Source organism: Astatotilapia calliptera, chromosome 7 (genome assembly GCF_900246225.1).
Source record: "Astatotilapia calliptera chromosome 7, fAstCal1.2, whole genome shotgun sequence".
In the NCBI taxonomy this organism is placed as follows: domain Eukaryota; kingdom Metazoa; phylum Chordata; class Actinopteri; order Cichliformes; family Cichlidae; genus Astatotilapia; species Astatotilapia calliptera.
The window spans coordinates 29,858,824-29,884,766 of NC_039308.1; the positions used below are offsets into that span (position 1 = coordinate 29,858,824).

The 25,943-nt window shown below is 38.4% G+C and overlaps 1 protein-coding gene across 2 annotated transcripts; it reads left to right on the forward strand.

Annotated features, from left to right (window-relative positions):
* Positions 1-6,323: 6,323 nt before the first annotated feature.
* On the forward strand, positions 6,324-16,585 carry prkab1a (protein kinase, AMP-activated, beta 1 non-catalytic subunit, a). 2 transcript variants are annotated; one of them, XM_026174277.1, is made up of 8 exons: positions 6,324-6,463; positions 7,797-7,979; positions 8,106-8,275; positions 8,503-8,596; positions 9,176-9,290; positions 9,537-9,670; positions 9,864-9,932; positions 15,946-16,585. In XM_026174277.1, the coding sequence occupies exons 2-8, from the start codon at positions 7,830-7,832 to the stop codon at positions 16,021-16,023; spliced, it is 810 nt and encodes a 269-aa protein (XP_026030062.1). In that variant the 5' UTR covers positions 6,324-6,463; positions 7,797-7,829; the 3' UTR covers positions 16,024-16,585. The 2 variants fall into 2 exon arrangements, with proteins under 2 accessions (XP_026030062.1, XP_026030061.1); XM_026174276.1 differs by having other exon boundaries at positions 6,325-6,463; positions 7,776-7,979.
* Positions 16,586-25,943: the final 9,358 nt, after the last annotated feature.

A 25,943-nucleotide genomic window follows, 5' to 3' on the forward strand; every position in this document is an offset into this window, starting at 1 on the left:
TAATTGGAAAAATTAATAAAAATAAACCTAAAATAAAACTGTATGACCATGTCTGACAGGAAGGTTACCGTAACCAGTGGTATACCGATGAGCATCAATGAATGCACAACATATCAAACCTTGACACAGACTGGCTACAGCGACAGAAGACCACACTGGTGCCACTCCTGTCAGCTAACAACTGGAAACTGGCTACAATTTGCAGTTTTGCTTAAATTGGACAATAGAAAATTGGAAAAGATGGCACTTTTGAGTCTTGATTTCTGCTGCCACATTTGGATGGTAGAATTTTTGGCATAAAAACATAAAACCAGGGATTTGTTCTGCCTTTTATCAATTGTTCAGGATGCATCTGGTAGTGTAATGGGGTGGGGTATTCTTTAAGCACAAATTGTGCCCCTTAATACCAACTGAGTATTGTTTAAAGCAGGGGTAGGCAACTCCAGGCCTCAAGTGCCGGTTTTAGATATCACCCTTTGTCAACACACCTGAATCAAATGATTAGTTCATTAACAGGCCTCTGGAGAACTTCAAGACATGTTGGAGGTAATTTAGCCATTTAAATCAGCCGTGTTGGATCAAGGACGCATCTAAAACCTGCAGGACACCGCCACTCGAGACCTGGAGTTGCCTACCCCTGGTTTAAAGAATACTGCCTGCCTGCCTGTCCCTTTATAACAGTCTACCCTTCTTCTGATGGCCATTTCTAGCAGGATAACAAGTCAAGTCTATTCATCTCAGACTTGGTTTCTTGAAGATGACTGAGTTTATTGTACTCAAATGGCCTCCAGTTACCAGATCTCAATCCAATCCTTACCCGGAAGGAACACAGACCTCAACCACACAGATGTACAAACTGTTTTGGCTAACCACTACAAAAATGTGAACTTTCTGACCAGAGGCAAAAAATAAAAATCTGGTCCAAATTTACACAAACATTAAAGAAGCATACAAGGCATTGCCCTCTGTCTGTTGGATCACATTTCACTGGCAGTGACTCCATAATATAGAACTCTAATCTGTAAAATCGGTTCAGCTGTTAACTCTTCAGCTCTGGAGTGAGGAGATCACTTCACTACTACAGAACTGTTTTGAAAGTGCAGCTTGAAACGGCATCAGGAAATGAGTATAAACTCCATGACAAGCCTATTTCTCATTTTGAAATAGCCCTTTACTGGCACAGTTAAACACACTACATGCAAATCAAACTCAAAATTCTGTATTGTTCATAAGCTTCCAAATCATCCAAGAATTATCTAAAAAGGGGAAAAACTACTACCACTACTACTTTACCAATGTTGTATTAATGTTTGATTTGGAACTGGTAGCTTTCTCATTCTTTTAGTATAATGTAATGTGCAATGTGACATCTGGGATTTATCTGAAACCAGACCTATAATGACACAATATTTGATCAACTCTTAGGGCCAGTGTAACTTATGCTAACTAGTTGCATTTGCTGAAAAACCCCCCCAACAATTTGCATGCTTCAGACACGTTTGCATCTGACAGCATCCATTGCTGTTGGTGAGAAATGAGACTGCTTTTGTTTGCTTCTGTGTGAAATTGAATGGCCATTGTTGTGCAATGGTAGAATGAAAAGCTTGACAAGCGTAACATAGCAATAGAGTAGCACTGAATTTACACTTGTTTAAAATTCACTTATCAGACTCTGTTTGATTGCCTCATGCACTCTTTTTCCAAGCAGCTGAAGCAGACAGCATGACGGGATAGAATTGCTGCAACATCAACAAAGCTATGACTGCTAAGATTACACATTTCATGGAGTATAAAGAGGCTTTCCCTGAAAACCTCAACCATAAAATCTCAATATACAGCATGGAGGTCAAGAAGGTAGAACATTCAGAAGTGGCCCTTCATGGAGCAGTTTGAAACTAAGTGTTGCTTTTAAGTGTATGACCACTGGAACTTTCACCTACACACAATTAAAATTAAAACAACACTCTCTCATACCTACAAGAGGTTATACCATCTTTGTGCTAAGCGACTTTCCATATATTGATTGAAAAGAGTATAATTTGCCTCAGAAAGTAAAGGTGGTAAAAATAGAGAAGGGAAAATATACAGTGAAATAGTTGTCGGACCCTATAGCTCCCCAGTTGCTCTCGGGCTTTTTACTTTTATCTGTTAGTAATAGAACAGAGTTCAGCAGTTACATCTACCAGATGTTAAACTGAAGGTCAGACTGTTCAAACTAACTGTAGGTGACAAACACACAAGCAGTAGAAAGAGAGAAAAGGCAAAACGGAGAGCGAGCGAGCGTGGGAGTGAAATCATTTAGATGAGGATGTTATGTAATTGTTTCATAACAGATTCAATGATGATCTTCTTGACCAGGCTAATTGCTGCATTAAATGCTGAGTCAAATGTGAAACTTGAGCTCTGAATTAATTCAAGGTTATCCCGCCTAAATAGCCTCATAAATTAATGTGCTAATGAGAAAGACTGTTTGAAGCCCCCTTGTGTGGACTTTGCATCATTTGGGATATTCAGCTTATGACTGAGTACTTTTTTTTTCTGCTGAAACAAAGGCTCCGAAAAATTAAGATTGTTGAAAAGTTGTTTGAAAAGAGCTGAAAGCAAAGCAGAAATTCTGACTTCACTAAGCTCTTTTCAAACAACTTTTCAACAATCTTAATTTTTCGGAGCCTTAAGCATGAAACAGCAACTCGAAGCAGTGAGTGGTATAAAAATATCTATTTCTCCTTTAATCAGTGTCATATTGAGTAGAAGCAGAAGAAGTATAAATAAATAAAAGTGCATTGTAGTGGTCTGCCCTGCTGCCTGTTCAGGGACTATCTTGCTTTTCACCCACTGTCAGTCAAGTTAAACTTTTCTTAGACCAAAACAAATGATGACAGGATGCATGGCCAATTTACCAATCAATTAATCCAAGAATGTAAAACATGCAAACTAAGCTATTACATCTTAGAAATCCAAACTGTTCTGTTTTATAGGGAGATGACTGTTTTTTGGGTTTTGTTTTTTTTTTTTTTTTTGTATTTTCCATTTTTGTTATAGTTTCAATCAATAAAAATAACCAGTAATCCAATTCTGTCTACAGTAGATAAACCATGGCCTTTTCCTAAGTGCATTATGAAAAAAGTCAGTGAATTACATGTGAAGGGCTCTGTTGTCATAAGCATGGGAACTATCGTCACTTCCAAATTTTGCTTCCATAAATAAATAAATACATTTTGATGGTGCATTAATTTGTTCCTAACTGTCTCCAGCAACTGCACAGTTGACTTTTGTTTGATTTCAGTGTCCCCAGTAACCTCTATACTGTATTTATGATCTTTTTTTTTAAAGTACATCTTCAACAGAAAACAAATAATGTTGTTGGAACAGAGCTTTACCTTTCAGTTAATGATAGTGAGATGATTCTATGCCATCATGTTTGAATGTTAGCGCTTTAATAAAAGTAGTCTTTGCTTACTAGTCTACAAGTGTGCCAAATGTGTTATGCACAGATGTGAGCCTGTAAGAGTATCAAAGAAACAACTGTTTTTGGGGTTTTTTTTTCTTTTGAGTCATCTCTCCCCATGTGTGATCCAGAGGAGCTCTGTACAAAGGTTATCTGGCGTGTCCTACAAGGAGTGTAACAGGGCCAGCTGCTGGAAGAGGTGCTGTGATGCGGACGGCTGCTGTTGTGTGATGGCTTCACTCAGCAGGGATGAGTAATGGTAAACAAGTGTGGCAGTGCGGTCATAGCTCTGGGGAGGCAGAGCCAGAGGAGAGCTGCAGTAAAATGTCAGCGCACAGTTTCTTCATGGAGTTCACAGACTGGTTTGAGTGCCAATGCAGGATTTCTAAATAGGCAGTGAGTTCCAGATTGGCAACTATTAGGTTAAATTTTTCTGGTGATAATGAGTGTCAGTGGCAATGCCTTATCGTAGAGTTTGATTTGAAGGTCATCTGCATACATGGGAATACAGACACAAGCCACTCCAGTCTCACTAAAAAACAAGACAAGACCTCAGTGGGGATACTTGCCATCCAACTCTATTTCTCCAATGCCATTTTTAGATCATCCTCCGCATGTAAGCAAATAATTCACATCCTACTTCCACCAGCACAGCCAACTTTTTCCTTGGAGCCAACTCGGTCTCTGCAACTGACATGAGCCAATTACAGTCGTCTGGTTCCAGGAAGTACAGCCATTGCTCTTTTTTAATTTTTCTTTTCTTTTTTTTTTCTCTTGAGCTAATTTGATTCAATGTACTCAGTGAAAGTGTTGCATTTGTCCACTGCACAAAAATATGCATTTAAAATTTTGGCTCATGCTTTTTTTTGTTTTGGCATCTCTAAAAAATAAAGTTGAAGAAAAAACAACAAAAGCTGGCTATAACAAGGCATAAGCTGTGAAGGGAAAAATTAAATCTCTGTAATTGAACACCCCATGTGGATCGACATCTGTGTGATGCAGTCAAGTGTGGCTGGCCATGGATGTAATTTGGGGCTGTGCCTGCTGTAACATGCGCAGATAAGAGGGCCTTGTGAAAATGTAAATTCTTCTCTTTTAAAACGGTCCAGCGAAATCCCACCTCCCCTCAGCTCAAACATCTCTACTGGACATTAAAAAAAAAACAGAGCCTTAGCTGCTCATTATGTGCCAAAAGGCTGCACAGCTTTCTCTGCCTCCTGTGTCTCGAGGATGCTGTTGTGCCATTGGGGGTAGACATCGTTAACTCTTTTAAATCTCTGTCAAACTTTGAGAAAAACGAGTTGATAAAGTCAGGGAATGTTGGTGAGGGGACAAACAAACATCAAATGATTTTTTTTAAGCTTTTGCTGCAGTTTTGTGTGACTGCTAACAGGAGATACTGTAACAGAAATGTACCCCATGAGGTGCAATAACAACAGACAGGGAGCGAACACTAATAGCAAAAAGTATTGCATTTGCTGTTAAATGTTCCACTTGTATTGCCGAAGTAACAGAACATAAAAATGTGTAGTTAATAAAAATAATGACAATCTATTTGCTGTGTTACAAGTAGCAACACAGTGTGCTGTTACTGTATGACTTATAATAAATGCACTTTACTAAAGCTAAATCTGAATACTTTTTGATCTTATTAATTGCACCTTCTCTTTCCCTGCTTTTTCTTTTATTACCAGGCACACAGACACCACAGTACTGCTCAGGGTGCTTGCCACCACAGCAACCTAATGAGTTTTCACACTGTCCAACAGTTAGATCGGGCTGCCTTACAAGGACTGGTGATTTGCTGCTTCGTCTCTATCTCTTTATCTCTACAGGGCATTGATACTTTAATCATCACAGAAGCATGGCTTTGAATTCAAACAATTATTTAGGTGACCGTATTAGGCATTCTCACAGCTGGATCTGATTCCTCATATTACATTTGTGAAATGTGTTAAAGGCAATTATACCAAGGAACACATTCATATTAGATATCAGGGATAGGATAAAGCTGCTGTGTTTTTGTTATACCAGCAGTCTAAATTTTCCCAAAGCACTGTCACTGGCTGCAAGACATCATTAGCCTAACTGGTGGTATGAAACACAATGTATAAGCATATCATATTTAGACCTATTAACATATTCTATCAGTATCTGCATCTATATTTATGTTTATGTATGGATTGGAGATTATGACACTGACAAAAAGACAGGAGGCAAAGCTGGACTTGGCAGAGTTGAAGATGATAAGATTTCCATTTGGAGTGACCAGAATGGAAAGGATTAGAAATGAGTACAGTTCAGGCTTAGTCTGTGTTTGGATATGTGCACAGGAGGGATATGAGAATATAATAGGCAAATGATGTTAAATATGTAGCTGCCAAGCCAGAGGAAAAGAGGAAGACCACAGAGAAGATTCATGGATGTAGTGAAGGTGACTATGCAGAGGGTTGTCATATCAAAGGATGCCAGGGATAGGTCAAGTTGGAGGCAGGTAGTCTGCGGATCATCAAAGCTGAAAGAAGTGTTTTTCTATGGATTTGAAGGATTGCTATATGCATTTTAAATATAGCAAATGTTGCACATTTTCATTAAACTGTATTAAAGAAAAAAAGTCTCATGCTTCTATTGGCTCATTAAACACAACTCTATATCCATTGTACTGACCCACATTGCAGGCTACTTGACCCACTCTTCCATCTAGTGTTGAGTACATGACATTACGTCTGTCATTATAGAGAATTAAATTGTAAAAGGTTATAATAGTCGAACATTAAACCAAAAGATTTATTATGGATAAGAGTAGTTTATGAGACAATAAACGACTATAGTAGTGACGGATAATATTTTGCTTTTCACGAGGTCAGGGTGCATTAATATTTTGCATTTGGATAAAGTGCGCATGCGCAACAGGGGCCGGATTCTGCTAGAAGGATCAAATGTTTTTGTTTTCGTGCGGGATGGAAGGTAGTTGACAGGTCGACATCGATATCTACGACGGCAAACGTTTCTCAGGTAAACAAAACAACCCTACGTTTCTTGTCGGTGTTTGTATTTATTAGTTGGTGTCACCTTTTAAGTCGAAGCAGATAGCATGTTTGGGCTACATATGCTAGTAGGTTACCCAATGTTAGCTTTAGTAACGCTGTATTTCATAGCTTCTATTTCATGTGTCTTACAACAGCCTCGTGTTTATTTGGTATAATTTAGAGTATGAGGCCACAGGAAGTTGGAATGGAGCTTAGACGTTAAGATGAGCTAACATAACCGCAGGCATGTCACAACCTTTGATGCTAGTATGTAAACACAGTGCTGATAAGATCTAAACACGCTGCGCATACATGTACACACCTGTTTGACATCGTCTTCCATAAATATCATCATATAACCAAAAATAGCCAAGTTATTCTAAGGAAACTGAAATGGGAATGTTTTCATGTTGCAGGGTACTAGAATATTCCAGTAACACTCCCATTCAGTGGTATTTCCAAATACAGTTTCATACTTTTTCTAAAGTAAAATAAACTGGCAGATATCATAACAGTAAAACATCATTTGACTTTAAAACCTCCAGTGTCACTTGTGGGAGTGTTTCAGGTAGAGTTTTATTTCATTGTATAACATTATGAGGTCAATAATAAGTAATCCATTACTGTAACTATGGTTTCTGCTGTTCTTTTAAAAAGGTTGTCTTACCTTTACTTGTGTGTACTGACAGAGCAGGCAGTGCAGATTCCGTGATATTGTTCTATAAGTAAAAGAACAACAAAGTGTGGTCAGAGTGTTGGCTAGAAAATTGTTTTTGTTCTGTAATTGTATTTTTATATTGCAGATAACTGAGTGTAAGCTAAAAGTGTAAGGAACAGCGTTATATTTATAGGCCTATAAATGACCTGCAGTAATGTAAATGTATTCCAGAGAGAATGGTATACTCAAACAAATACACCCATCCTTTAGAGGAAATAGGTATCATGCTGAAAGACGTGTTTTATTTGGATCACATTTAAACTAACATAACAAGACAGTTGACACTGAAACATATACAAGATATCTGGTATTAACGTCCCAGGGATTGTTTTGGAGTCAATAAAGGAACTCATAGTTGTTCAGTATGATACACTTAGAAATGGAAAAGTTGTAGTCTGCCCACATGATTCAGCTTGTTCTACTGCAGAAGTCACTATAAATAGCATTGGTACCTAAAATGTCTCTTTTGAGAGTTGCAGGCCTAAAAAGCAACATTTTAACCAGTAAGCCTTTAGCAGTTATAAATAAATCTGTAAGGTGTTATGTAGTCTCTTCTGACTTTACGGCTTTCTTTACACAGCTGAATCAACTCTACTTGCAGTGACCTTGTAACAGCCTGCAAGAAGACAAAACCATGGGGAATACAAGCAGTGAGAGGGCTGCAATGGGCCACGGTGAGAAGGCGCAGCGGAGGGACAGCCGAGGTATCAAAGAGGGCGAGAGGCCAAAAATCCTCATGGATAGCCCAGAGGATGCTGATATTTTTCATGGAGAGGACATAAAGGTAAATTGGGCTGCTCTCTTAGAGGTGCATATCAGGTAGAATTTATAGCCTTCTTGGCCCTGTAGATCTCTTCAAACTCTAATCCTTGTTGATAAATAATATTCTTGTGTATGATGTGCATTTAAGGCACCCTTAGAGAAAGAGGAGTTCCTTGCTTGGCAGCAAGACTTAGAATCAGATGACAAAGCACCAACTCTGGAACGGCCGACAGTCTTTCGCTGGAAAGGAGATGGAAAGGAGGTCTACCTCTCTGGATCCTTCAACAACTGGACCAACAAAATTCCCCTTATTAGAAGGTGAGAGCATGTTATAAATCTGAACATGTTTTTCAGGTTGAATTTCTGGCTGTTTATCTTTTGAGATTTAAACTCGAGTTTTAACAGATTTCTTTTATTCCTATTTGCATATGAGAAAGGTTTACTAGAACAAGCCAAGAATGTGAGTTCTTCTTCTTTGTTAATCGCTGGTTTAACTTACCTGTGTGCCAAATGTTTTCTTTTCTTTTGTTTGTGATCTATCAAAGTCAGAACACCTTTGTGGCAATTGTCGATCTACCTGAGGGGGAGCATCAGTACAAATTTTACGTGGATGGTCAGTGGACCCACGACCCAGCTGAGGTAAGCCGTTACTCTCACAGTCATTTATGACCTGTTGTCAAACAAGCATATTTTACTTTACTTACCTAGACCTCAACACAAAATCTGCAGCAGTTTCAGTTTTTAAAGGCACTGCAGCTCTGCCATTCCTGTAAAGTCTGGGTAGACAAAAGCATATATTCACTAATGCATTAATATTATCATTACATTATGAGTAATAACTTGTGAGTGTATTAAGGCCACTAGTGTAGGTTATGATGAGCTGGCTTCATGACTGACTGCAGGCATGTATCTGAGTCACCTTATCTGATGTCATGCTTTAACAATAAACATCTTTTTTTCTCTCTTCAGAAATATAGTAACAAGTGTATAAAATATTAGCACACACATATGGTAATCAGGACAAATGGTGCAGTGGAGGGCCATGACTAGAGGTAGAGTAGTCATGATTGGACATTAGTTTAAGAGGCTTAAGTGGTTTGCTTCACATCATGATGCTTGTTAAAGCAAACACTGGCCTGCTATTATATAAAGTATGTCTTTTTGGTCTATACTTTTGAGCTTTATTTGTGAGTTTTATTGTCTCCTGTTTCCTAACAGCCTGTTGTAACCAGTCAGCTAGGCACAGTCAACAATATCATTCAGGTAAAGAAGACTGACTTTGAGGTTTTTGATGCGCTAATGGTGGATTCGCAGAAATGCTCTGACATGTCAGGTGAGTGCTGACAGCCACTGTTTATCTGTGCTTTTTTTTAAACATTTACTGATCCAGACTACATGTCTGGAAAGCAGGGGTATAAAAGTGTTCAAAAAGAATCTTCATTCATTTTAAAGACCAACTTTTTTTGTTCCTGCCTTTTTTAATGGATTTCAACATTGCTGTTAAAATCTATAGGTTTGAAAATAATTTAATGTTCTTGTCATACTGTTTCCCCCCCTTTTCCCCCCCCCCCCCCCTCAGACCTTTCTAGCTCTCCTCCTGGGCCATATCATCAGGATGCTTATGTCCCTAAACAGGAAGAGAAGTTAAAATCTCCACCCATTCTTCCACCTCACCTTCTACAGGTCATCCTTAACAAAGACACTGGGATTTCTGTAAGTAGCTGTAATCTGAGATGAATTTGGCTTATTCCCACTTTCCCCTGCCTGCATTTCATAAAAATAGAATAGCCCTTTATTGTCATTGTACACGTACAACAAAATTGTGAAAAAAAAAAATGCATCCACAAGAATAAATAATACAGATCATTTATTTTAAATGTTGTTGTTTTGTTTGTCATTGTTTCAGTGTGACCCTGCACTGCTCCCAGAACCCAACCATGTCATGCTCAACCACCTCTATGCACTTTCCATTAAGGTAAGGTTTCAGGGTGACTTTTAAGATTTTTGTGTTTGATGTTTTTCGGTAGCGTGTGAGAAAACTTGATCGGCTTTGTAAGCATTTTAACAGAAAGTGTGCGCTGCTGATGCTTTTGCTTTTAGCAAGCTTGCACGTTGTTGGCACAGCAGATTGAATCTATGCATTGCCAAAAAGGCTGATAAATGGGACAGAAGAACAGATGAAGGACAGATAATTCTCCTTCTTTCAACTCTCTGACAGGAAAAACAAACTTTACTTGCATTTCAAGATAGCCACAGCAAATGTCTGCATGTCAACAAAAAAAAGGAGTGGAAAACAACTATGTGTATTTTCCATTTCAGGTAGTGGGTGGTCAGATATTCACTTTTTTCCATTTGGTTTCTCTTGTAATGTAGTTAAGTAGTTGTACATGAAGCAGATAAAATGTTGCTGTATTTAGCTTAAACACATTTTTTTAATGACTTTATGTTCACTAGTGTGACCTGTGAGAAAAACTTGCATTTTGGGGACAATCTAACTGGCTCTGTTGAAACTTTACTAATTGTAATTTCTCATCTTCTTAATGACTGTTGATATATTAGTAATGCTGCAAAGTTACAATCTTGAATATGCATCACATTATTTCATTATGTCTTATGTTTGGTTGAGTAATCTGATTTAAAAAATACTTCTGTCCTTTAATAGGTTCTTTAAAACAAACTGTTCAGACAGTTCAATTCTAGAAATTGCAGTGCTTTTAATAGCTTAAAACTTAACTAACAAATAAACCCTTTCATTGTATTCATGAGATGTTGAAATCAAATGCAACAATAAATAGTACAGCAATGTCAAACAAAAATCAGGCATAATATAAAATAGCCTTTACTTGGTCTTCTTGGAAGTCTTTGTTACGTTAGGAGGCAAAAAAAAAAAGTTCTGACAGTATTGCTTCTCCTGGATGAGGTAGTGTGTTTATGTGTGTGTTTTGTGCACCTCCATGTGTGTCTGTGTGTTTAAATGTGCTAGTGAATGAGTTATCGTGTGTGTCCGTAACCTTTAAAGGAGCATGTGGTGGCTGCAATGAAGAAAAGTGAGCATATCACCATTCTCAGAACTGAGGTTTGAGGCCACGTTTCCTGCTGCACAAACAGACACTCTGATAGTGTAGATGTTAGTAATTAATGTTAATAGTTAATGTTTAGGATAATTCAGTCTGCAGCCTAACAATCCCAGGTCAGTGACTCAGTGTTACTGGCCTGTGGAAAGAAAAAAGGAAAAAAAGCAAGCTTTTATTTTTATACATTTCTTTTAAATATATAAAAAATATATATATATTTACTATATATATCTGACACATTTCAATAGTAATACAATTTAATTGATATATTTTATTTATAATGTATATTATTAATCTAATGCTTCAAAATAATGTCACTTTATGTCAGAGCTTATTGAAGAGGTGATTTGATGAAGGACTCCCACCATGGGCACCCTTTCAAGTTTGTGAATGTGATAACTTGAGAAGAAGGTGACGCATCACCTTCAAATTGATGCCAAAAGTGTATTTACTAAAAGTTTTCTGAACAGGACTTTCAGAAAACATGACCTCAACTTAAAGGTCAGAGGTCATGTTTTCTGAAAGTCCTGTTTGTAAGGGTGATATTTTCTATATTGTCATTTCTGCTTAGAAACATATAATCATTTATGCTTAGAAATATATAATCATCTGTGTGCTGATAAAAATCATATCCTTATTAGTAGAGCAGGGTGATATGACCGAAAATATTTATCACGATATACATTTGAAAATTTGCGATAACGATATAACTGACGATATAATTGACACTAGACAAAATACTTTACAACTCCACAACTTTATTAGTGCAAAGAACCCCATCAATGTATTTTCACTTAAACAAGCAGCTGTTTTTTATGTGCATTAAAGTTATATAAAAATGTAACAGTGTAAATTCCCTGCTAAGAGTTTAACCAAAAGGTATTTCCAGTGGAAATTGGCCGACATATCCTCAGCATAACCATGTATGATATCCACAAAACTTAAAAAGAGGTTATACACATAATACGGTAATATTATGTTGAAGCACAGTACGTATCACTCCGTGAGGCTCCTGCCTACGATAGCCGTAATGCTCCGACAATCCATCAAGCGGTGCGGGTTCGTAGCTTAGCAAAGTCGTACTGAAACATTTGACAGATTTTTGAGCGCCGTGTACCACATAAAATCGTTTCAAGGTCAGTAAACACAACCAGAATTCATACATAAGGCACACGGGATTATAAGGGGCTCTGTTGATTTTCAGAAAAATCAAAGGATTGATTTTAACCCTTAAGGACCCACAGTGACACTGGTGTCACTGCCCCTTTACACTTAAAGAAAAACTATTTATAATGGTTTAACTTTGACTTTTAACTAATAAAGTCCCTAAGTGACGTCTACTGCACAAACTAATTCAGTCATGTGACAAGTGAGGCACTCTGGGTGTTCAAGACACCATTTTCAAAGTCTTGGTCCACCTGGTTAGCTAATGAGACCGCTGTGCTAATTTTAAAAACTTTCTTTTCTTTTTGCAAAGGTAAGCTTTTACTCATTCAGCAATTCTAAACTTTAGATAAGATGTCATAGGTCCCTTGTAACCTAGTTTGGTAATATTTCTGAACCAATTTGATCTAGAATCAGTTTGTTAAACATCGCTGTGACAAATATGTCACATCGGGCATTAAACTCCAAATTTTCTTAAAAAAACTGATGTGACATATTTGTCACAAAAAGACAAAAACTGATCATTTGCTTAGTCAGTTTAGCTCATTCAGTTATTTTAAGTAAATTTATTCTTTGTTGTTAATTCTCAGTCATATTTAACTAAATTCAAGCATAACTAATTTTTTAAATTACCTAAATTTGTGATGGAACTTTACTTTAGCTTTGTCGAGGCGTTTTTCAGTTACCCCCCATTTTTTATCATTTTCACTCTTTTGTAGAATGGATAAAAAGAAAAAATATAGTGTTCAAGATGCGCTGGAGTTTATCACTGCAGAGGACAGTGAGTATGAGGGATGTGAAAGTAGCTCAGATGAAGATTCTGAAGACCCTAATTACATCCCCCACAAAGACGTGGAGAGTGATGAATCAAGTGAATCCAGTGATTCAGACAGTTGTGATTCAAGTGATTTAGAGACAGAGCCACATTCAAGCCATATGGACACTGGGCAGCCCAAGGCAGCTATCAAAGGACAAAAATTCTCCTGGAGAAAGAAATGTTCGAAACCCCTGAGACCACATTCAAGGGACCCTGTGCCAAACCTCCAGATGAGATCCACACTCCACTGGAGTACTTCAAAAACTTCATCACAGATGATATGCTGCTGTTGTTAATGGAACAAACAAATTTATACAGTGTACAAAACTCCAACCATCTGAGAAATGTAAATACCACTGTTAAAGAACTAGAAATACTCATTGGTCTCTATCTGAGGATGGGTCTATGCCAAATGCCTGGAAATCGAGCATACTGGGAAAATGACACCAGGTGTCCTATGGTAGCAGATAACATGTCCCGCAACCGATTTCAAACCCTGTTGGGATCTCTACATTTCACTGACAATACAGATTTATTACACAGAGATGCAGAAGACAAGTGCTGGAAGATCTGTCCATGGCTTGAAATGTTTCGCAAACAATGCCTGGATATCGTCCCAGAGGAGTACAACTCTGTTGATGAGCAAATGGTACCCTTCAAGGGGACACACAGCCCAATAAGGCAGTATGTGAAGGGAAAGCCCCACCCCTGGGGATTGAAAATCTGGGCCCGGTGCTCATCCTCTGGTATGCTCCATGATTTTGTTGTTTATCAAGGTGGTACTGGGAAGAAGACTTTACTTGGGATTGGAGGAGATGTTGTGGTGAAGTTGTGTGAAACTCTGCCAGCTGAGCAAAACTACAAAGTTTTTGCTGATAACTTCTTCTCCTCAGCCCCACTTGTGCTCACACTTCTTCAGCGACAGATCTACTTTGTAGGAACACTTCGTGGAAATCGCTTAGCAAGTTGTCAGCTTGAAGATGAAAAAAAGTCTTGCCCAGAGAGGCAGGGGATCTGTTGATGCCAGGGTGAATAAGGAGGAGAGCATGGTTATTGTGAAGTGGTATGACAACAAATCTGTTACCCTCATCTCATCCTATTGTGCAACTGAGCCTCAAGATACAATCCGTCGCTGGAGCAAATCGGGCAAGGCATTTGTTGAGGTCAAAAGGCCACACATTGTGAAGGAGTACAACACATTCATGGGGGGTATTGACCTGCTTGACGCCTGCATTGCAAGGTACAAGTACCACATGAAGTCACGGAGGTGGTATCTCTACCTGTTCTGGCAAACCATCATGCTCGGTGTTGTCAACGCATGGTTGATTTACCGTCGTGACTGCAAGCTACTTGGTGTCCAAAAGCCACTGAAACAAAGAAGCTTCCAGGCAGAAGTTGCCACAAGCCTGATCCTTTGGAAATCACACAGGGGGCGCCCATCACAGAACATCTCATCACCACCTCCACCACCCAAGAGAGTTCGTGTTGGAGTTCCAGAGGATGTCCAGACTGATGAGGTTGCACATTGGCCTGTAAAATGTGAAAAGCGAGGTCGGTGCAAAAATTGCAAGGTGAATGCAACTACCACCCTCTGTGAAAAATGTGATGCACGTCTTTGTTTCACAGAGGAAAGAAATTGCTTCAAAAGTTATTATTACCAAAGGTAAACTTCTAACAACTGGAAAGAAAAAAGCCATTTGAGCAAGTTATTGACTTTATGTAACATTCTTTTCTATTTTGGCACAATGTTTTTATATGCTCATGTTTTTAGTTCATTACACCTCTCTAACGTTAATGTTTTTTCAGTGACATTTTCAATTGTACCTCCAACATTGGGCTGATTTATATGATTTTTTTTCCAAGAAGCTTGTTGAAGTAAACCAAGAAATGTTACCATCATTATCCATGTTAAGAATTTGAAAATAAAAAGGAAATTATGTTTTTAAAAGCAAGAAAGTGTTTACAGAATTACTTTCTAAATATGGAACAAATGTACAATGTAAAATGTAAAAGACAGAGAAAGAGCCAGGGACAACAACCTCACATTAGAAAGGTATAGTAATCATCCTATTTTCAGTTGCAGATGATAAAGGATTCAGAAAGTTTATTCATGCAGGTAATTAGTAATTCCTTTTGTGCATAATTTTATATTATTGTTAATAATAAATTAATTAAAGCAACAAATCAACCTGAAGAGCCAGTTCGGAGCCAAAAGAGCCGGCTCTTTTCAGTGAGCCGAACGGAAAGAGCTGGTTCTCTAAAAAGAGCCAGAAATCCCATCACTAGTTGTTCAGATATGCCAGCTTAAGAATGTCACGTGTATTTGTAATTGCATATTCATGAATGATTGCTTGCTGACAATAAAAAGGGCTCTAGCGAAGGAATCAGTTGAAGTTGGTCGAGTTCAGGTGAAGGAATCTTTTCCTCGACTTTGGCTGGCTTCCCTTGCAAGCCACAAACACGGACAGTACCTTCTTGCCTTGTTTGTCGTGCAGTTGTTGGTCTCGCGTTCCAGCGGGGTTTGTGCCAAGATAAACCCAACACTGTTAATACGAGAAACTTCAGAACAAGGTGACGTAGGATTTTGAAATCAATACCATAGATGTGTCTACCAGGAGGCTGGCGGTTGCCAGTATTTTCTTCTTTCATTTTTTTTTCTTTATCTACATTTATATGCGAGTCTGAACAGACTTGGGTGTGAACTGCTACTTGACTGGTAGGAGGAGGCCTGCAACCATGATGCTGCAATTCTGGTTTCATGTGTGTCTTAAAAAAGCCATAGCCCTACCAATTACAGTTTAACCATACTGGCTTATAGCATGGTGGAACTGTACATGGTAAGACTGATGCTACTGTTTCCATCCTAGTTGAAAGCATGCATTGCGTGAGGTTTTAAATTGACTTTTCCTGTGTGTTGTGTCTTTCTGTCACAGGACGGAGTGATGGTACTCAGTGCAACACATCGCTATAAGAAGAAATATGTCACCACCTTGCTTTATAAGCCCATCTGATGAAGCATTCTTTTCTATATTTGGAGCTGTTGTTAACTGTACACCGAGTGTACAAAATGCTAGCCACACTTTTTTCAAAAAAAAAAATCTAGTGTATATTCCTTCCAGGTTTCACCAGTTAGATCCATTCTGACCAAAAGAAGCAGCCTTGCATAAGCACGAGGGAACAAATTAAGTTTGTAAAATGTTGACTTGATTCCCAGAAAAAAATTTGGACTGAGGGTTATAGTAATTGCTTTACAGTAATACACTAAAAGCCATACAAACAAATAACAAATGATTCAGTTAGACAGCCACTTACTGAAAAACAGACAGAAAAGAGTTATTTTAAAGGAAGCCTGCTGTAAAAGGCAGTTTAAGTGATGATCCTGCTTTTCCCATGCAGTACATCACATCTGATTTTTGTGTCATATATCAGCGCAACTAACTAATAGCTGGATTGGATTGGTGGGTAAATGGGGTCACTGTGTTCACTTCAGTTCTGTGTTACTCTGTTTACTATAGGAATATTTAATACGTAACATAGACTATAGTAAAATGGCCTGCCTGCATTTGTATAGCGCTTTTCTAGTCCTTAAGGACCCCAAAGCGCTTTACACTACATTCAGTCATTCACACATTCACACAATTATATAGAACATCGTGGTTTTTGGGCACCTGTTTTGAAGCCTGATGTTGGGTACTTCAAGTATTATTTCTTTCTTTTCTTTTTTTTTTTTTTAAACTGGCAAACGAGTGGTGGTTGTGACACTTAGTCATTACATACACAACAGTGCTCTTACAGTAACCTGCTTTTTCCCTAGTTTTACCCTGAATGCGACTGCAGTTTCCAAAGTGAACATAATTTAGTATTACATAAGATGACTGAAAGCATAAACTCATTAGTAAAGTGTTTACGGTGGTCATAAGTCAGTAGAAAAGTAGGGTTATTTTACTTCCATAAAATCTGATTTCTCTGGCCCTCTGACCACCACCAGTAGGCAACGGGTGAAGTGTCTTGTCCAAGGACACAATGACCGAGACTGTCCGAGCCGGGGCTCGAACCGGCAACCTTCCGATTACAAGGCGAGCTCCCAACTCTTGAGCCACGATCGCCCTTTTAATATACAATCTTTGGCCACCAACACCCACTATAGCTTCATTTTAATAGCAAGAACTAACAAAGCATGCAGGGAGCCAACAGTAAAGGGTAAGTGGAGGCATTTCATGATTCCTACACCAGTAGGTTTGCTTGGTTGGTTTGTTTGCAGTGCTCTGTGTATTAGTTTTGATTTGGCAAAGTCAGCTGATGACAGAAAAGTGCAGTTGACGGTGCTGTCTGTGCCAGCTTGTCTTTTGGCATTTTGTTTGTTAACGTCACATGCTGCAAAGCTTTTAGTGCATTTTAATAAAATGAAAAGTTGTGCTCTAATTAATTAAAAACAATTTCACAGTAAAGCAGCAAAGAGAAAAGCACAGCTTCTCTCACACTTTGCTAAAATGAAGGAAATGTGGTAAATTATTTTTCATTAATTTCTTAATGTTGTATTTATTAGTTTATTAAATATTGTTAAGTACTAAAATGACTACTAATTTATATATACTATATCCGGTTGTTCAGTGATGACGCGACGAATCCTACTTCCGGGTCTAAAGTAGTCTGCGTTTAATATGGCTTTTGTGTTGTTAACATGTTTAATGTTACGTATTTTCTTCTATTTGATCTCAAAAAGCTCCTAACACAGTCAGTGATCACTGTTGACCTCCCTCGGCTTTTATTACCACTAATCATTTATTTAAGCTCAGTTTTTAAAACCTTAGGATGTAACTACAGCCCAGCCCATGCAGCAGTATATGAATGACTAACCTCGTATTGTGGATGGATTATCTCAGTTGTTCTCCTGGCTGAAGTTTGGTCCTTTTACAGCATCCTGCCATGCGATTACATTTGTTCCTGACCACCGACAACACTCACGTTAACTTTTATCGAGTGGGAAAAAAGATAGCTTGTTTATATTATGCTAACATAGCTGTGTCGCTAGCTGTCACGTAGCACATCATTATATACCAGCTAGCCCAACTTCAGTAACCCTACAAACGTCACTGCTGTTTAGTTTTCTGTCTTCATTTATGCTGGAAGTGATAGCAGAGCTGTACGTTTTAATTTGTTTCCAAAACCCCGCAGTCAGGACATGCTATATTGTATTTAGATAGAAGCTAGCGAGCTAACTCCCTGCTAACTTCTAACTCCGCTAAATGTCATAAATTCCGTTTTCATGGATGCCTGGATGTTAAACTCAATTGTTACACCTGGTAGAGCAGAACGCCGATCATTTTATTAAAGATGAAAGACTTTAGACAGTTTTTCAACTCTCAGTAATGCCATAGTGATCGTTTGATATATGGACCTGCAGCGGAGTTTAGACCCAGACACGGCTAGTGACGTCAGACTGAACAATCGGATAGTGCTAAGACAATTAAGGGAACACTTGAATGATTGTAACTATGATCTTTGCTGTGATTTTTGAATCCAGCCCCCAGAGGGTTAATGAGTTTGGTTTTTACTGATTGTTGTTAGGTTGTTTTGTTCTGAAAAAACTACACAATGTATGTCAGTAAAGATTGTTTTACTTGAATACTTAATTCGTCAAGATCTAATGTGTAATGTAATTTCCCCCTTTTTATTTGGTACATTTTGGTTTTTCAAAGGTTGTAAGGGAATGATTAAGGCAAGTGCATATACAGTGGCATTGAGTGATGCCCAAAGTGATGGCACCCATGTCTATATTGTGACTGAAAATACTGGCTCAGTAAATTCTTGTAACCTGCATGACAGTTATAGATTAACCTAAACATTATAAGAGGTTAGCAACTCTGAGATTATGCACACAATTTGTATTACCAGTTACAGTGCATCTCTTTAGTATGGTAATGTCACTCCATTCCCACTTAATCTGCCTCTATTTGTTCCAGTGACTGCCCTTTGCAGTGCTCAACTTTATCTTTTCTTAGCAGAATGTGGTAGAACATGAACACGTTTGTAATTAAAACAGACAAAAATGTAAGGACTCAAAATGATTACTAATGCTGAGAAAACCTCATTGAAAGACCTCAGATAAGTACGCGCTGCTTTTGTCTTTCTCGTGGCTGAGAAAACCACAGCGGCACAATCAAGAATGTAAATGTTGAGGTCAAAGAAAGACAAAATGCACTGTGGTAGCTTAACTGTTTTTGTGTTATGTTGTTGTCTATTTATTTAGCGATGATCATACTGAGCACATTAAATAAGTTTTGTCAACTATTCACCAATATATCTTTTTTTTTCCTACATTGTTTTGTTGTGAAAACTAGTCTTAGCTGTGGTTATGACCATTCCAGTCAAAAGTTAGACAAGAGTTTAAAAAAAAAAGAGAGCGAATAAGCCTTTAATTTAGGGCATGTACTCCAAATAAACTAATGTATGCATCTGTGTAGATTTATATAGGTGCCATCACACACATCCTTCCTTCTTTTACTGATGTACTTTATCAAGAGTGACACCAGGTAGTTGCTCCCTACTGGTTTAGCTGATGTGGCATAGATCATTGTGAGCACCAGTTTCCTTCAAATAATGTTTCAGATCCATTATTTTGTTGATTTTAAACAACTGCTCCTGAAATTTGTGGTTATAATGTGTGAGCTTTTCTGCTCTGTGTGTTGTGTTGATTTGATAGGGCGTCAAGGACTGAATTTTTTTTTTTAAAGCTGTGTGAATTGAACCAACATCATTTTATTTTATAATTTTTGTGTCTGTGCATGATATCACCATAAAAATATGACTCTGATTATTTTGATTTTGACGAAGTCACATTTGTTCATGTTCATTTTGCTGTCAGGACTGACATAAAGGTGATTGTGGGATGTTACCATGCTAGACATATAAATCCATTTCACGTAGTCATTTTAATCATTGCAATTTGCAAACCTTTTAAGCACTTTTTTTCATTCTAAGAAAGGTATTTATTAAAGAATATGTTTTTAAAATTTATATATTGCGTCATGTTTTAATTTATAACATGACTGCAGCCATTTTGATCATTAGAGCTGAACCTTCAGTAACTGACTGACCTTTGTGCAGTCATTACACAGTCATTATTTATAAAGTGCATATTGCATTCCAGTCATATTAGGGCCCCTGCAGAATTGGGAAAGTATTTTATTTGTCATTTTCAGAGGACACCTTAAAGTCATACACCTGCATGGAGAATGATACTGAAAGCTGTTTTATACCTGTGTAAAATATTGGCAAAAACCTGTGTTCCAACCATATGGTACATTTTTAAAGTTTTAACATGAAATATTATATTCATCAACAGCTACCCTTTAAATATATCCTAAAAATCCTATATGGCCCCTCTTCAAAAAATAAATACTGCTGTTATGAATTCTGAAACATCCTGTTTCCTGCTTTCTCCACTACAGATTGTTCTGTTAATGCACTTTGCATTGAAACTCAGTGGTCTGTACATCATTTGTTATCTACTGTATGTCATGTTTTATTTTTTTTGTTTTTTATTTTTTACTTTATAATTGTTATGTAATTATTTTTAAAAAGTGTCTAATAAATAAGTATTTTACATTGGCTAGCTGTGACATTATCTTTCATACTATATGGGTAATAACTAGGGCTGGATATCGTCACTGATTTCTAGAATCTTTTCGATTCAGATTCACAAGGTCCCGAATCGATTCGATCCATGATTCGATCGATTCGATTTGAATCGGGGAAATTTTTGACTCAGACAGTCAGAAATATTATAATTCTGATCACTTATCAGTACATATCTATATTTTTGTATCTATTAAAAGAAAGCTGACACTTGCGAGGCTTTATCAAAGGTGTAAGCATCACAGCAGATTCCTTTGTGTCCAAGTAACTGAGGGTAAAACACAGAAAAACATGAAGGAGGTTTTCCTGGTCTGGGTTTTTATAGTAGATGACCTTAAAAATATTGTGGCGAGCTCAGACAAGGAGGAGACAGAGGTAACGTCTAGTCTTGCTTCCTGCAGTGTTAGCCATCGAGCACAGCCGTTTATTATCATTTAACAGATGAACACACAACGCTAACACAACTGCTCGGCGCAGCTCTAGCGTAACAACCAAAAAAGGCGCTCTCTCCATCCAGAAACACACAGTTGCAGAGAGAAAGCATCACCTGTAACCATGGCAACATAACGCTGCCGCCTGGAACAACAGAACATAGCTGTCAAAACAAAACCCCAAACAGCCCTGACCCGCTACAATAACAAAGTGAAGCAGAGCAAAGTTACAGAGGTTTGATTAGAGACACACGTAAGCATTTTGCATAAAAAGTTTAAATTTGTTCAGTATTGAACAGCAGAAATGAGGCTTTCTTGTTGGAAGTAAGTAAAAAAACAAAAAAAACAAAAAAAAAAAACAGCGGCCGACACCGTAGACTGATGGGTAAGAAGTAGGGGTGGGTTTTGATTATCGATTTAGAGAGAGCTCTACATGAAGTGTGATTTTATCGTGGTGGAAGCAAAACAGCAAAAGTAAGAGGAAATACGTGACAATGTTTATGTAAAGCGAAACGTGCAGCGTAATTTGGATGGTCTTTGGCTGCTGGTTCAGTCAATATTGTTTGGAGAGAGAGAAAACCTGCAGCTTCAGAATCTAGCGCAAAAAAGACGAAAACACAAAGCACCTGCCGACGCTTCAAAAGCTGTCGGCTTTCAGCCCTGACGGCGTTTCCGTGTCCGTGCCGTCAGGTGAGAAAGGCGACATCTCACTGATTCGGATGCGTTGGGTCCGCGTTTTGTGTTTACGTCTTTGTGCAGAATCTGTGTTCCTGCTCTCATTTACTGTTTTATACGGTGGCCCTGAGAGGCCAAATCGACTGCAACTTCAGAAAACACCAGCAATAAGAAAAACGCTGCAAACGACACAAAACACAACGGAAATAAGGAAAACGACAATGGAAATAGGAAAAAATACAACGGATATAGCAAAAAAGAACAACAAATAGGAAAAAACACAACGGAAGTGTTTCTGGGGAGACAAAAACCCGATGGACCAGTTTCAGGAACCCAAAACATGGTAGGCGTGTTTTATCATGATTCGTATAATACTGATGATGGCTTTTAGGCTAATAGTTAGGGCTAACACACTTACCCCTCACAAAACCGATAGATCCTCCACTTCTTTTAAGTGTCTCCCAGAGCTCCGGGGGATGACGTCACACAGGTCCTCCCCCATTTCGGAAGCAATCGGCTGACTGCCACGGTGAAGGAGGCTAACCATGGTCAATAACTGTTGCGCTCCATGTTGTACAAATAGATGAAGAAAAAAGAAAGGTCCGTCGTTTTAGCGCATTCCCAAAGATGTGGAAAGGCGAGCTAAATTGATTAGCGCTATTAAAAGAGCCAGGAGTAAGCAAAACAAGACTGAAAGATGGGACTCCGCTTGTGCAGCAATCATTTCATATCGGGTAAGTTACCAAATACAAGCTTTCTAACATAAGAATTTTCATTTTTTACTAGACTATCATTGTGGTTTCTGATGAGTGCAAAACCACATAGTTGCATGCATCGTGGCCTTTCTGTCGTGCTTTCTAAGTTAGCAAGCTCTAAAGTAGAAATACTGAAATGTTTATGTTTATTTTTTAGGCAGAAAGAGCGATAATCCATTGAGTCCGGACTTTATTCCAGCTTTTTTCAACTACGTTCTATCTCCAGAGAAGAGGAGAAGAAAAATAAGACTGGATGTGTTCAACAGAAGACAGAAAGCAAAGCTACAATGGATAGAGCAAACAGAGATTGACAGACCACATGACTTTCGCGCATTGCATTGTGGGCATGAGTGGCAGCAAAATCAAAACACTGCATCAAGCGCTAGCATTTCCAGCACCGGTAATCATTAATTCTGCAGTTTTAATCCCTACTTGCATTTTATTTGCCCCAAAAACAGTTTTGTACAAAATGACGGAGAACACGCCAGGTCTGTACAAAGACAGACTAGACAAAAAGAAAAAAAAAAAAGTACGAGGAAAAAAATCAAAGGAGTGAAACGGTTAGACCTATACTAGCATACAGAGTGGACTAAGGACGTTAGCGTGCTGAACAACTTTCATCACGGACATATTTATTATTATTATATGGTCCTAAGTGTGAGTGCATACACTCACAAGATGTTTATTAACTTCAGCTCCCTGCAACAAGCCCAGGTCCAGTTTACTTTGGTGATTTGGACTATTCCATTTCACAGCTGTTGTTAAATTTTTTTTCTTTATCTCCTGTACAGGCCAACGCAATCTATTTGTCATTTCAGGTTGTAGTATTACACAATATTTTCAGCTGTAATAGAAATAAGTGTTTCGTAATTCATTCAATTTATTGTCTTTATTTATAACTGGCATTACTGTTTCATTCTATTATAGAATCTCACAAGAAAGAGGCAAAATTGTATTTCATTATGCTTTATTAGCTGCTTTGGTGAATCTGTGGTGCCCTTCCAGTGATGTAAATGAAAATGATGTGACTGATGTGCTCAACCAACAAATACACATTATAGCTCTCACTTTGTTTCCTTATTGTGACTTGACTTTTGAAGGGAAAGCTTTCTTACTTACAGATATCAGAATAAGAGAATAGCAGACGTCACCTGGGCTCACTATTTTTTGTTCTTCACATCCATCTAAATGATTTCTACTAACCACGTTTCATATTCTTGATTAACAGATACAGATCAGAACCAAAATCAGAAAAAAGTTTTATTGCCTGTGTCAGTGAACAAAAATCTACAAACTAGCCACTTGCTTCAGTGGTAAGGTGCAATATAAAACGCTGAATTATATAAATAACAAAAATAGCATTAATTTAGAATTTTAATTTAGGGTTTGATGATCTTCCCCTCTTGTGTGCGACATTGGGAGAGGTTGTGATACAGTTGGTCTTGCTCAGCAGCAGTCAGAGGTAGGAGAGGTGGGAAAGCTCAGAGGCCAGGATGATCTTTTGCAGATTTCTCTTTTTTATTTTGTTTAGAGTTGTTAAAAATTATGTAATTGCATTGCTGATACTCCACTTTCTTTAAAGACTCCTCACTTAGGATGACCCACTTGCACTTCTTAGATGTAACAGCTATCTCTTCTTTTTTTTCCACTGGTATGCTGCCATGTGCTGAACAACACAGCTGACACATGTGAGCAGCTCTCACCAAGGCCAGCTGTGCAGTTACAGTGTGCTCCCAAGACAACCCCGTCTTTTCTCACTACTACCCATGGCTTCAACTGTGGGTCATTTAGCCTTTGGGAATGTTGAACCTATAAATACAATTACAAATGTTAAAAATCTTGGTTAAGTACACCAAAAACACAAAATGGCTACTGACAACCAGAGGCGTTTGAGCAAAGCTAATGTAAACAAAGGACAACGCTAACAATGCTAACGTTACACTGCCTGGGATAATATGACATTTACCTTTCCAGTAGGGTTGCCAACCGTCCCTTAAAATACGGAATCGTCCCGTATTTCGAAACAAAAGTACACGTCCCGTATTGAGCTAATAAGGGACGCACTTTGTCCCGTAATATAGTGAGAATTAAAAGTAGTCTATAACTTTTAATGGAATTAACGCTTTGTTTGAAAACATAATTCCCAGCCCCTCTCCTGCTTTGTGACCAATGAGCTGACAGCACACTTATGACAATTCGAGTATGACAATTCAGATTACCGCTCATCTCATTGGTCGAGAAAAGGTCGCTTACGGAGAAAATACCGGAAGACAACAGATGACCACAACAAGAAGCATGGCCAACAGGGAAACAAACGCCGACACGGCGGTGCAAGTCTCGGACGACAGTACACCTAAAGCTGGGCAAACACTGTGCGATTTTTTCAGTCACGTTATTCAGCTCCTGCTCAAACTGCACGATTGACTCGCAGGGGTTAGAAGTTCGTATGTCACGATGCAGGTCTCACACTATACCGCCCGATGCTCTGATGCGACCTGAGTGCGCACACTGTGCCTCCATAACATGAAGGTTATAACAGAAAATCTGTCGCTCGCTCTCCCTCTCTGTCTTTCACTCACACAGACACACCACCACCATCAACTTTGCTAAATTGCTAATGAAAAACACTCATCAGGCAGCTGTGATTGAGCAGCAGTGTAAATCCAACTATTTTCACGGTTGTTGTGGTCGTGATCATTTTGTGATGCCACATCGAAAAGGCTCGGATGAGCTTTCCAAAGTTCTACAAGTTGTGCCTCCATCGCTTGTGTCCAGATCACACGCTGCACTGCCGTGCTGCTCCATCTTTTACACCAACGTTTACGTGTTTGCGCGCAAGCAGTGTGAGCGGCTGTGGTGAGAACATCACGAGCGATTGATGATCGGGAGCTGGTCGTGAGGTGTTAATCACTTCTCGTTACCCCACGTATACTACACGATGCACGATGAAGGCCAAAATCGGTCCGATCACTCAAAAATCGGCTCAAAATGGGCCTAAAACCGCACGGTGTAAGCCCAGCATTAGAGCAGCAATGTTTGTTCCCCTCAGACAAAGGGAAGAATGGGAAAAGGAAAACACCTGGCTGGAAAAAGTTAATATGGGCAAGTGCAATGAATATCAGCGCTATGTGGCCAGAAGTGTGATAATATAATTTATTTTGTGTAATAAACAACTGCAAGGATAGATGATTACAACAAATAGATGACTAATACATAGATGAATAATGATGATGAGTTAAGATGCATAATCATGGGAACAAGCGGGTTTACAAACAGGAGCAGCTGATTAGCATTAGAAAAGCTGAAATAATATTTCAACTGAAGCCGATTGTACTAAATGCACTAAATGTGCACTGTTACAAGAATGTTTTTCTTTCTATTGTTTTCTATTATTTTATGTTAAGCAGGACAGAGTTCTTTTAAAGAAAGATT